Consider the following 12,864-nt stretch of genomic DNA (forward strand, 5'->3'; position numbering starts at 1 on the left):
GCGGCAGAGAAACGCCCTTTTCTCTGCCGCGGCAGAGAAACGCTGGTACAGCCTAAATCTGTGCCGCGGCGGCAGAAATAGCAATTCTCTGCCGCGGCAGGGAAACCTAGGCCCGGTTCGTACCACGAATCGGGACCAAAGGCCTTCCACCGCGAGCTCCCTGGCCGCACCACGTGTCGAGGCCTTTAGGCCCGGTTAATCTTTGAACCGGGACTAAAGGGTACCCCCTTTAGTCCCGCCTAATTGGACCCGGTTCGGGAACCGGGTCTGAAGGCCCAAATGGACCGGGCCTACTGCCCCTTTTTCTACTAGTGCGTACCGGGAACAAGGCCGGTGTGGTTCTGGACCTGGAGAGCATCATACAGTTTCCATTCATTCCACCGGCGGTTCCCGGGAAGCAAAGTCCACCAAGGGCGCGTGGGAAGACCCAGGACTAGGCGCTAGCGGCAGGGCTGATTTGGTTCTTATTTTCCTTGCCAAAGCTGATATGGTTTGTTCATACTCAAATTACAGATTTCTGCAAATGATACTCCTAGTTGAATCCTTCTTAGTTTAGAATTTAGTGAAATTTTTTGGGTTGTTGAACTCCTAGTGCTACACATTGTAGCTTGAAGACTAGCAGTCCATTTGCTGAAGTTCTTTTTAGAGTATACTTGCAGCTCTTTCTCTAAATTGAGGAAGACCGATATAAGCATTTCATCTGACTTCCTTAGTTAGCTTGTGCTGTGGGTTTTGGTGGTACCAACTTACAGCAATTCTGCTAAAGCATCGGAGTGGAAGTAGCTGAAAAATATTGTTTTGAGACCTGATGTTCTTATTTAGGCCCGATTTTTTTTAGCTTGGCTCACTTGTTCTGCTGTAGTACTGATGTGGATATCCAGGCCTGGTACACTAGGACAGCCATTGATATGATAATTAGGTCTAAGGTTGTACCGGTATTCTATCATAGTCTTGTTATTAGGAAATAATAATGTAGCCAGGTCATGTGGTGGGCCAATTAGGTTAAATTAGTGTTGCGTTTGGTGTTGGGCCTGTCCAAACCAAACCAGGTTAGGCCCAAGTGGGGCGCCCCAGCCTAGCTAGGCTGGCCGGCCACCTCTTCCCCTCATATAAGGTGGAGGGATGGCTAGGGTTTAGACAGACAAGTTTAGACTAAAGATTAGGGTTTTCCCCATTGCGTGTGTTCACGTGTATCATCCCTCCGGGGGTACGGCGCTGCCGTTTATCTATTATATCCGCTGCGAAGGTTCTTGTGTTCAATAAGGATTATCTAGCTCAAGGTTTGAGGCGTATCGTTCATCGATCCGTTGCTTGCTGGATTCGTCCCTCTTCTCCAGGCTGCGTTCATTGCGTTGTTGGGAGGATTCTCTACCCCAGGTTCTCGCTATGAAAGATCGGGCATCAACCTAGGTGGATCGGCTTGGAGCTACCGCATCAAGTACTGTACTATATATAGTATATGGATGCCCTGTTTTTCTAAAGGCAGCATCACTGACGCATCTGTTCACTAATCTGACCTTTTAGCAAGCTAGCAAGCTAATCTATTTTTTCAGCCTCTATTTTCAATTTTAATTTAATGTTACTGAAATGATGGAGTGACTGTACCATCTCATTTTATTAAAGCATGCAGCATAATTTTTCATTGAGAAATAGAGTGTGAACTTCAAGAATCTTGTTATGCATCTTTGTTGACGAGCGGAGCCCTTATTTCTGAATGTTCTCTGTCTCACAGCCTGAAGAAAATTAGTATCTAGAGGAATCAAATGGGGGGAAAACCAAGTCAATTGACTTCCCACAAAACTGATTGCTGATGAGAACAGTAGAACACATGAGTTCCTTTGGTACCTGCCTGTTTTTGTTTGTTTGTTTTAGCCTGATTGTGGTGTGTGAGTGGCAAACTGAACACTTGGTAAAGGTAGAATGGCTTTTTAATGAACACTCTCTGGCCTATTTTGGGACAAATCAGCATTTCCTCAAGCGCATGTTATATTGATTGTCAATCCTCTTGTTTCAGTTTTCCCGAGGAGTTTCATGCACTTCGAATTTATTCAGTTACTGTGTCTGAATGACAGACTAAACCCTTGCTTAGCATAAGAACTCTCTGGCCTGTCTTTGGTACAAATTTTTAATTGAGCCTGAATTCTTAGCTTAGTTCACCTGTTATGTTGTAGTACTGTATGCACCTCTTTGTACCTTTTTTTTATAAAGACAGCTCACCTCTGCAGCCTCATTGAGGGGATCAAGAGCATATTTATCGTAATGCTTCCAGGCTATATTTATCGAAAAAAATGCTTCCACCCTATAGCCCTATTTTGATGTTTTGGAAATGGTTAAGTTATTGTGGCATCTTATATCTCCTGAAAGCATGCAGCGTTATTTTTCATTCAAAGACAGGGTGTGTACCTCATGAATCATGATATGCCTCTTTTCTTTTCAACCGCGCCCTCTCTTTTTTGAATGTTCTCTGTCTAAGCAAATTTGCACACACATATCTGGAGAAATCAAATGGGGAGAAACCAAGGCATTTGACCTATTTTCTCTGTGATATTCTTGTTAGATCTTTGTTTTGGAGTGCATACTGAATACCTGATTGATTTTACATGTCTATCTATGGACTGTTTGGTTTTTCTGCGACAACTGCATCTTAAGATTTCAGGTCCATTTTTCATCTTTCTGCAATTATTATGCCTTGTTTATCCATTGGCATCCTTTAGTAATGCCCCTTTTCTAAATTTGTTGCCCGTGTTGTTGTTTTCATATACTCCTACATGTTTCTTCAGCACTAACACTGAATTCTGATGAAGAGCACCACTCTCGGCTGACTTTCCTTGTTTTGAGACCTGCTGTTTGTATTTGAACCCGATTGCTGTGTCTGAATGACACACTGTTTATTTGCTAAGTGTAGAATGGATTTCTGCTAAGCTGCGCACTCTCTGGCCTCTTTTTGCGGGCAAACCAGCATTTCTGCAAGCACGTGTTATATTGACTATAAATCCTCTTGTTCTCTTTTTCCTGTAGAGCTTCGTGTGCTTTGAATTATATCTGTTTATTCTGTCTAAATCAGACTGAACACTTGCTCAGCGCACAATGGTAGCTCACCTCTGGGGCCTTATTGAGGATTCGAGAGTGTATTTAATGTTCCCCGCATAAAAAAAGAGTGTAGTTAATGTAATGCTTCCACCCCATATCCCCATTTTGATGTTTTGGAAATGGTTAATTGATTGTAGCTTCTTGTCTCCTAACCACATGCTGCGTCATTTTTCATTCAAAGATAGAGTGTGTACCTCAGGAATCATGATATGCTTTGTCACGCAAATTTGCACACACATATTTTTCTGAATGCTCTCTGTCTAAGCAAATTTGCACACACATATCTGGAGAAAGAAAATGAAAAAAAAACAAGAAATTTAACCAAATCTCTGTGATGTTCCTTGTTACATCGGTGTTTTAGAGTGAATACTGAATTCCTGATTGATTATGTATGACTGATATGTCTATGTATGGATTGTCTTCTTTTTCTGCGGCAACTGCATCTTAGTTGACTGCATCTTAAGATTTCAGGTCCATTTTTCATATTTCCGCAATTATGTATTTTGGCGTCCTTTCATAATGCCCTGTCTAAAATTCCATTGCCTGTGTACATGTTTCTTCAGCATTAACACTGAATTCTGATGAGAACAGTAGAACACCACTCTTAGCTGACTTTCCTTGTTTTGAGACCTGCCGTTGTCTCTGAAGGACACTATATATATTTACTGAGTGTAGAATGGCTTTCTGCTAAGCTGCGCACTCTCTGTCCTATTTTTTGGGGGACAAATCAGCATTTCTGCAAGCACGTGTTATATTGACTGTAAATCCTCTTGTCTCATTTTTCCTGAGTTTCGTGTGCTTTGAATTACATCCATTTATTGGCTTTGTAGTAGCACCCTCTTATTCTATCGGGACAAATAAGCATTTGTGCAAGCACGCTATGGGACCTCTACCTTCTCTTTTTCTGAGACCTGCTGTTTTTATTTGTGCCGGATTTGATTGCTTAGCTCACTGATTTGTTACCCTGTCTGTTCCCTGTTCCCCTAGAGTTTAGCTCATCTCTGCTGCATCCCTGAGGGGGAGTATTACTTAATGTATTTTTTTCACCACTTCGCCAGATGCTAATGTTTTTGAAATGGTAAAGTGATTGCAAGTTTGCAACAATCATCCTCTGATAATCCATAGGGAGTATATTTTTTGCTACTATTCAATTAGTGTCAATGTGCTTATTTTCAATGCTTTCTTTACCTAATGACATCCTTTGTTATGATCCATCCCATCAAATGCCTTGAGCATGTTGGCATTTTCATACACATGTTTCCTCAGCATTAACACTGTGTTATGATGAAAACAGTAGAACACCATTGTCACTTGACTCCCTTGTTTTGGGACCTGCCGTTTTTTACTTAAACCTGAATAATGTGTGTCACTGTGTGAGTTTCACATTGGAAACTTGCCAAGTGTAGAAATCCTGAGGAGTTTCTGCAAGCCCATGCTACATTGACTATAAATTATCTTTGTTTTTCTGGTAAGTAATTCGTGTACATTGAATTTTATCCAGCTACTGTCTCTGAGCAAAGAATTTTTTTTAGAACACTGAATAACAAACCGAAGGCTTGCTGAAGCGTACAATGCCCTACAGTAAGAACTCTCTGGCCTGTTTTTTGGGTACAAATCAGCATCTCAGCAGGCGCCTGTTACCGGACTAATAAATTGCTTGTTTTAGGACATGTTCTTATCTACACCTGATTTGTCAGCTTAGCTCACTGGCTTCGTAGTCCTAGTGTAGTAGAGTATGTCTGAATCTGTTTGTGCCCTGTTTTTGTAAAGGTCATCGCATCTCTGCTGCATCATTGAGGGGATGGAGAGTGTACTATAAATGAAAATTTTCACCATTTAGCCCCAACGTTAATGTCTTTTTTTGACAGTTCTTGTTAATGTCTTTGGAAATCGTGAAGTGATTGCAACAAATCATCCTCTGATAAAAAACATGCAGGGCCACTTTTTTTTTTCTTTCAGAAAGAGGGATTGTACTTCATGAATCATGGTATGTTTCTCTGCCCTCCGTTTTTTTTTTTTTAATGTTCTCTTCCCGACAGCCTGAGGCGAATTTGCTAACGGATCGCGGGCGGTGGAAAACCAAGTGATTTGACTCTCCACAAAACAATGATTTCGAGGCTGCTACGCCTACAATAATGATAGCTGAGCTTGACCATTTGACTTTGTTAGTACTGTACTAGTACTTCAGAAAAGCATTTCAGGAAAAGAAAAGTCGCAGCATAAGCATTCCTACGAACAAGTCTCGCAAGACCCCGATCCGGCGATTTACACAAAAATAACCCTTTGTTGCAACTATAGCACAGACTAACCCTTCGGGCAAACTATTTCACCCATCTAACCCTTTTGTGTGGCGCCCCTCCCATGGGCGCCACACATGGCAGTGTGGCGCCCGTGCCTGCGGCGCCACTCTCCCAGCCGAAGTGGCGCCCTCGACGCTGAGCTGGTGCGCCGATCCGACGTGACAGCATGTGTGGCGCCCATGGGAGGGGCGCCACACTACTCTATATATATAATTTCTGTCTAGAGATAACATAAGACTGGTAGCTCAATCGGATGAAGCCTTTGCTTCCCAATCCCAGGTCATGAGTTCGAACCTCTGCACCACCCGAATTTATTTTTATTTTTAAAAGTTATGATAGACATTGTAGTATGTTTAAAACATGAAATCTAGCCACGTACTGTTTTGTAGAGTTTTTTTTTATCTTCTCTTGCTTGCAAACTGAATAAACATATACAGCGCTGCAATGTTGTGTCTCTCCGTGGCTTGGCTCCTCTGGGAAGCCACAAACTCCTTCAGATATGTCTTAGCCGAAGTTATTCAGGATTATCAGGGGTGCATTAGCAGTAAATTGCTGAGTTAGGCAGAGTCAGAGGCATGCAATCAACATATTTAAGGTTATTGACGGCTAGGAAAGGCTACTGCCAGCAAAAAAAACTATGCGTACTTCTCCATGTTCGTGTCTTCAGCACAGAATCACCGTATATTTCCCATATAGCACACTGCCACAGTTTGTTCAACCAGCCAACAGCTTGTTGCTCGAACATGAACTAAAAAAAAGGCTAATTCCTGGGAGGCACCAGGACGGGAACCAAAGTTGCATAAGTTAGAAATTCAATCTCATAGCAACATGATTACTTGAAAAATTATAATCATAGAGAGAACACGCTCCACAAATAACATTGGTGTTTCGATATTCATGTCATTCACCACAGAAAAATGAAAGAGGCCTTAGAGGCAACATGTTTACAAGGTGACAAATGGATCATGTATATTCCAAGTAAATAGCCAAGAGCCCAAATTTGGGGGCTTCAGGAATCAGTGCTATGTTCCAACTAAACAAACCAATGTTCAATGTTATGGTACTGGATTGTGCATATATATCACGAATGAGCCAATAAATTAGCAATCACACTATTGCAATACTCAAACTGCAACATCACTTGGGAAGAATAATCAATAGATAAATACCACGGTTTGATAGAAAAAAAAATAGACCTATCTGTTCTAATCTTTGTTTAGGTGCTCCATATAGAGTTTATGACCAGTTATTCAAAATATCCAATTGACTTAATTAAGAGCCCGAGACGAGATGCTGGACTAGGAAAAAGAACAGTTCAAGCATACTCTGCAGCCTCCAGGACTCAAGTCATGTCTCCACCAAACTAACGATTGCTATCAGGGCCAGAAAATGCCCGACCATCTTATTCTTCACAAAACCAACGGTATCACTATCAACTCCAACTCTTTGATCACTATCGCCAAAATATTTCCTAGCATTTTCACTACAAGCAGCACCTTTTTGCATAGCTGAACAGTAACCTGGCCAAGCAGAAGATTGCATCGGTAAGATGTACAGTGGATCAGAACATAAAACATCATCTCAACTCAATTCATTACAACCTAGAAAACAGGGGACCAATAGAAACTCAAGAGCGCTGCTATAGACAGCAAAAATTGGACACATTCAACTTTCTCTGGTAGATTTCTCACCTGATGCTTGGCAGGAAGGAAAGGCTGGTCCGATTGAACAGGCCATCGATGCCCAAGATCAAGATGAACATGTTAGTGCAGCCCTCGGATGTTGCTCAGTAGATGTATGTTGGCATAGCTTGCAAACACGACACTCATTCTCCTCTATGTTGATCAGTGCATCCCTGACACTTACTGAACTTTGAAGAGTGGCATAGATTTCTTGATTAGGAAGCAAGCAAGAGAAGATAAAAAAAAACTCTACAAAACAGTACAAGGCTAGATTTCATGTTTTAAACATACTACAATGTCTAGCATAATTTTTAAAAATAAAAATAAATTCGGGTGGTGCGGAGGTTCGAACTAAAGACCTGGGATTGGGAAGCAAAGGCTTCATCCGATTGAGCTACCACAGTCTTCTGTTATATCTAGACAGAAATTATATATATAGAGTAGTGTGGCGCCCCTCCCATGGGCGCCACACATGCTGCCACGTCGGATCGGCGCACCAGCTCAGCGTCGAGGGCGCCACGTCGGCTGAGAGAGTGGCGCCGCAGGCACGGGCGCCACACTGCCATGTGCGGCGCCCCATGGGAGGGCGCCACACAAAAGGGTTAGATGGGTGAAATAGGTTGCCCGGAGGGTCAGTCTGTGCTATAGTTGTAACAAAGGGTTATTTTTGTGTAAATCGCCCCCCGATCCAAGCTGCCATGGCCGCCGTGCTCCCGCTCTGCCTTCTTCTCGTGCTTCTCCTCGCCATCCCGCTCCTCTTCCTGAAGACCAGGCGCCCGCCGCCTGCCGTGCGGCTCCCGCCGGGGCCGTGGGCGCTGCCGGTCATCGGCCACCTGCACCATCTGGCGGGCGCGCTCCCGCACCGCGCGCTGCGCGACCTGGCGCGGCGCCACGGCCCGCTCATGATGCTCCGCCTCGGCGAGCTCGACGCCGTGGTGGCGTCGTCCCCGGACGCGGCGCGCGAGATCATGAAGACCCACGGCGCCTCCTTCGCGTCCAGGCCGATGACCTGCATCCAGCAGATGGCGTACGGCGACGACGAGGGCCTCATCTTCGCGCCCTACGGCGAGGCGTGGCGGCAGCTCCGCAAGATATGCACCGTCGAGCTCCTCAGCTCCCGCCGGGTCCAGTCCTTCAGCTCCGTCCGCGAGGAGGAGCTCGGCCGCCTCCTCCGCTCCGTCGCGGCCTCCGCTAGTTCGCCGGTGAACCTGACCGAGGGCATATCGGCCTACGTCGCGGACGCCACCGTGCGCGCCATCGTCGGCAGCCAGTTCAAGCAGCGGGACGCGTACCTGAAGATGCTGCACGACGGGCTCGAGATCGTGCCCGGGATGACCCTTCCCGACATCTTCCCCTCCTCGCGCCTCGTGCGGTTCTTCAGTAGCGTCCCCGGCCGGATGTTGCGCCATAGCCAGGGGATGAAACAATTCATGGACGCCATAATCCAGGAGCACCAGGAGAGCAGAATGTCGGGTGGCGGCGACGGCGGCGACAGAGAAGAAAAAGACTTGCTCGATGTCCTCCTGAGGCTCCAAAAGGAAGCTAACTCTGAATATCCGCTCACCACGGACAATATCAAAACCGTCATGCTGGTAACACGCCACAGCATTTGCTAGCATCTTACCCATGAATTGCGAAATTTTCCCTGACTGGTTAGCTCCTCTGTTTCTTGGTTTCGTCATTAGGACATGTTTGGCGCCGGGAGCGAGACGGCGGCGACGACGCTGCAGTGGGCGATGGCGGAGCTGATACGGAACCCGAGGGTGATGCGGAAGGCGCAGGACGAGGTCCGGCAACACTTCGCCGGCCAGGGCAAGGTGACCGAGGCCGGCCTGGCGCACCTGCACTACCTGCGGGTCGTCGTGAAGGAGACGCTCAGGATGCGCCCCCCGGCGCCGCTGCTTCTGCCGCGCGTGTGCGGCAGCCCGTGCCAGGTGCTCGGGTTCGACGTGCCGGAGGGCGCCATGGTGATGGTGAACGCGTGGGCGATCGGCATGGACCCGGCGCACTGGGACGCGCCGGAGGAGTTCGCGCCAGAGCGGTTCGAGAGGAACGGGAGGGACTTCAAGGGGGCGGACTTCGAGTTCCTGCCGTTCGGCGCCGGACGGCGGATCTGCCCCGGCATGGCGTTCGGGCTGGCGCACGTGGAGATCGCGCTCGCGGCGCTGCTGTTCCACTTCGACTGGGAGCTGCCGGGCGGGATGGCGGCCGGGGACCTGGACATGACGGAGCAGTTTGGTGTCACGACAAGTCTCCGGTCTGATCTCGTCGTCGTCGCCGTCCCTCGTGTCCCTGTGCCAACGGAGTAGCATATGTTTGCGGGGTTGTGGTGCTGTTCATCCTAGTCTTTGTTGACCCATATAAATATCACGAGTTCATTTGAGTGCACAACTAGTTGGGCCGTCGGCACACACAATGCGCGCCACCGCACGGTCGCGCTTTCGTTTCAAGCCGGAAAGGGGTTTGGTTGCTCGCATCAAAATTTTCTTGTCTCTGCTGTTGGCTCGGTGGATACGGTATGAGGTGAAACGAAGGATGAATTTGTTTGTGCACTTCATTTGAATGCCAATAATATTTCGTCGTGCAATTTCGGCTATGTTGACTGACACGAGAATAAGTGGATGTTTAGTAATGTGCTAAGCAGGGACGTTGTTACCTCCCTCTTCATAAGGGTGTTTTTGCCCTTACCTAGCCGTTATGAAGCCATTAGCAAGCACATGAGAATAATACATATGATTAGCTAAATGCACAACCTCTAATCACCATAAATAGGGTTTAGAAAGACGCCCTGAGAAGAAGCAATGAAGTTTCAGGGAGCTATAATTCCGTGGAACCCCTTGATCAAAAGCAAGGAAGTTCGAGGGCAACATAAACCCTCGAATCCCTTGATCAAACACCAGTCATTGTCCTATATCCATAAGTTCTGAAGCACCACTACAACTAGAGATAGACAGAATAAACATACATACATAAAAGGGCCGCCGCCTAGCCGTGATTGGGCAGGTGTAGAGCCTGGTGGTGGAGCAGTCCACCTTGTAGATGGTCATCTTCAAGGCGAAGGCCTGCAGCTTGAACTCCACGACATCGCCGTAGTGGAGGTCGTACTTGCAGACCACCTGTGCTCAGTTTCGGCCGAAGACGACATGCCCACCATGGTAGGTGACCTACACCCACTCATCGCAAAACTAGCGGGTAGACAAGGGCACATTGCAAGGCAGTGGGATCTTGATCCACTCGAAGAGCATGTCCTAGAACCATGGCGGGACGACGAGCATGTGGAGGTCGTCTGTGTTGAGCTGGACGTAGAACCTCCGCGACATGAGGGCCCTGGCGATGTGCCCTGGCCTAGGCTAGCAGCCGACGGTGGGAGGTGGCGTGAGCACAGCCTCCACCCTCCCTGGCACCACTGGCTTCATAGCGCTTGTCCACCGGTTGAGGACGATGTTGTCCTGGTAGCCTGGTGGAGGGAACCACCCTCTTCCGACCGTGTCGCACTCCAGCTTCACGACCTAGTGTTATCACCAGAATTTGACCGAGTCAGAGGTGGGCCGCGATCAAGATAGATTTGAAGAATATGCATGGAAGAAATACGTGAATCGGCCTTTTATACCAAGTTGGGCTTAATTGCCCGTGTATCTGTAACATATTAGATCGCATCTTAGTTTAGAAGTTAGAATCTTACTCGTGCACGGTTTGGTGCACGCCCACATTAGAAAGTCCCCTGGACTATAAATATGTACATAGGGTTTATGAAATAAACAACAACCAACGTTCAACCACAAACAAATCTCGGCGCATCGCCAACCCCTTCGTCTCGAGGGTTTCTAACGGTAAGCATCATGCTGCCTAGATCGCATCTTGCGATCTAGGCAGCACAAGCCTGCCCACGTTGTTCATGCGTTGCTCGTACTGAAGCCTTTTTGATGGCGAGCAACGTAGTTATTGATACGTCTCCAACGTATCGATAATTTCTTGTGTTCCATGCCACATTATTGATGTTATCTACATGTTATATGCACACTTTATGTCATATTCGTGCATTTTCTGGAACTAACCTATTAACAAGATGCCGAAGTGCCGGTTCTGTTTTCTGCTGTTTTTGGTTTCAGAAATCCTAGTAACGAAATATTCTCGGAATCGGACGAAATCAACGCCCGGGTTCCTATTTTACCCGGAAGCATCCGGAACACACGAGAACCGCCGAGAGAAGGGGGCAGGGCCACCACACCACACCCCGGCGCGGCCAAGGGGGGCGCCCCCTAGGGTGTGGGCCCCCGAAGCCCTCTGCGCCGCCTCTCCGCCTATATAAAGCCCCCGACCTAAAAACCTCGGGGCGTTCGACGAAAACCACGAAACCTTCCAGAGCCACCGCCATCGCGAAGCCAAGATCCGGGGGACAGGAGTCTCGTTCCGGCACCCTGCCGGAGCGGGGAAGTGCCCCGGAAGGCTTCTCCATCGACACCGCTGCCATCTCCACCGCCATCTTCATCACCGCTGCTGCTCCCATGAGGAGGGAGTAGTTCTCCATCGAGGCTCGGGGCTGTACCGGTAGCTATGTGGTTCATCTCTCTCCTATGTGCTTCAATACAATAATCTCATGAGCTGCCTTACATGATTGAGATTCATATGATGATGCTTGTAATCTAGATGTCATTATGCTAGTCAAGTGAGTTTTACTTATGTGATCTCCGGAGACTCCTAGTCCCACGTGTGTAAAGGTGACAGTGTGTGCACCGTGTGGGTCTCTTAGGCCATATTTCACAGAATACTTATTCACTGTTGAATGGCATAGTGAGGTGCTTATTTATATCTCTTTATGATTGCAACATGTTTTGTATCACAATTTATCTATGTGCTACTCTAGTGATTTGTTATTAAAGTAGTTTATTCCTCCTGCACGTGTGCAAAGGTGACAGTGTGTGCACCGTGTTAGTACTTGGTTTATGCTATGATCATGATCTCTTGTAGATTGCGAAGTTAACTATTGCTATGGTAATATTGATGTGATCTATTCCTCCTACATATGCATGAAGGTGACAGTGTGCATGCTATGCTAGTACTTGGTTTAGTCTTTTGATCTATCTTACACTAAAGGTTACTAAAATATGAGCATTATTGTGGAGCTTGTTAACTCCGGCATTGAGGGTTCGTGTAATCCTACGCAATGTGTTCATCATCCAACAAAAGTGTAGAGTATGCATTTATCTATTCTGTTATGTGATCAATGTTGAGAGTGTCCACTAGTGAAAGTGTAATCCCTAGGCCTTGTTCCTAAATATCGCTATCGCTGTTTGTTTACTGTTTTATCTGCAAGTTACTACTCTGCTGCGTTACTCACTGCTTGTTTACTGTCCTGGGCAAAGCACTTTTCCGGTGCCGTTGCTACTACTTATTCATACCACCTGTATTTCACTATCTCTTCGCCGAACTAGTGCACCTATTAGGTGTGTTGGGGACACAAGAGACTTCTTGCTTTGTGGTTGCGGGGTTGCATGAGAGGGATATCTTTGACCTCTTCCTCCCCGAGATCGATAAACCTTGGGTAATCCACTTAAGGGAAACTTGCTGCTGTTCTACAAACCTCGCTCTTGGAGGCCCAACACTGTCTACAAGAATAGAAGCTCCCGTAGACATCAAGCACTTTTCTGGCGCCGTTGCCGGGGAGGAAAGGTAAAAGGCTCTCATACTACGGCCTCAGGTAAAGTATTTTTCTGGCGCCGTCGTGTGTGTGCTCGAAGCTATTTCCTTTAGATCCTGCAATTGCATCTTTTTGTTTCTTGTTTACACTAGTT

The 12,864-nt window shown here is 46.8% G+C and overlaps 1 protein-coding gene across 1 annotated transcript; it reads left to right on the forward strand.

Moving 5' to 3' along the window:
• Positions 1 to 7,770: 7,770 nt before the first annotated feature.
• On the forward strand, positions 7,771 to 9,519 carry LOC124686646 (premnaspirodiene oxygenase-like). Its single transcript, XM_047220556.1, has 2 exons — positions 7,771 to 8,664; positions 8,758 to 9,519. The coding sequence occupies exons 1-2, from the start codon at positions 7,771 to 7,773 to the stop codon at positions 9,379 to 9,381; spliced, it is 1,518 nt and encodes a 505-aa protein (XP_047076512.1). The 3' UTR covers positions 9,382 to 9,519.
• Positions 9,520 to 12,864: the final 3,345 nt, after the last annotated feature.

The sequence above is a fragment of the Lolium rigidum genome, chromosome 2 (genome assembly GCF_022539505.1).
Source record: "Lolium rigidum isolate FL_2022 chromosome 2, APGP_CSIRO_Lrig_0.1, whole genome shotgun sequence".
Lineage (NCBI taxonomy): Eukaryota > Viridiplantae > Streptophyta > Magnoliopsida > Poales > Poaceae > Lolium > Lolium rigidum.

What these genes read in the sequence shown, in the direction of transcription:
- LOC124686646 (XM_047220556.1), top strand. Translation starts at nt 7,771, where the DNA reads ATGGCCGCCGTGCTCCCGCTCTGCCTTCTTCTCGTGCTTCTCCTCGCC. An exon ending in ATATCAAAACCGTCATGCTG is followed by an intron (nt 8,665 to 8,757) that starts GTAACACGCCAC and finishes TTTCGTCATTAG; the next exon opens with GACATGTTTGGCGCCGGGAG.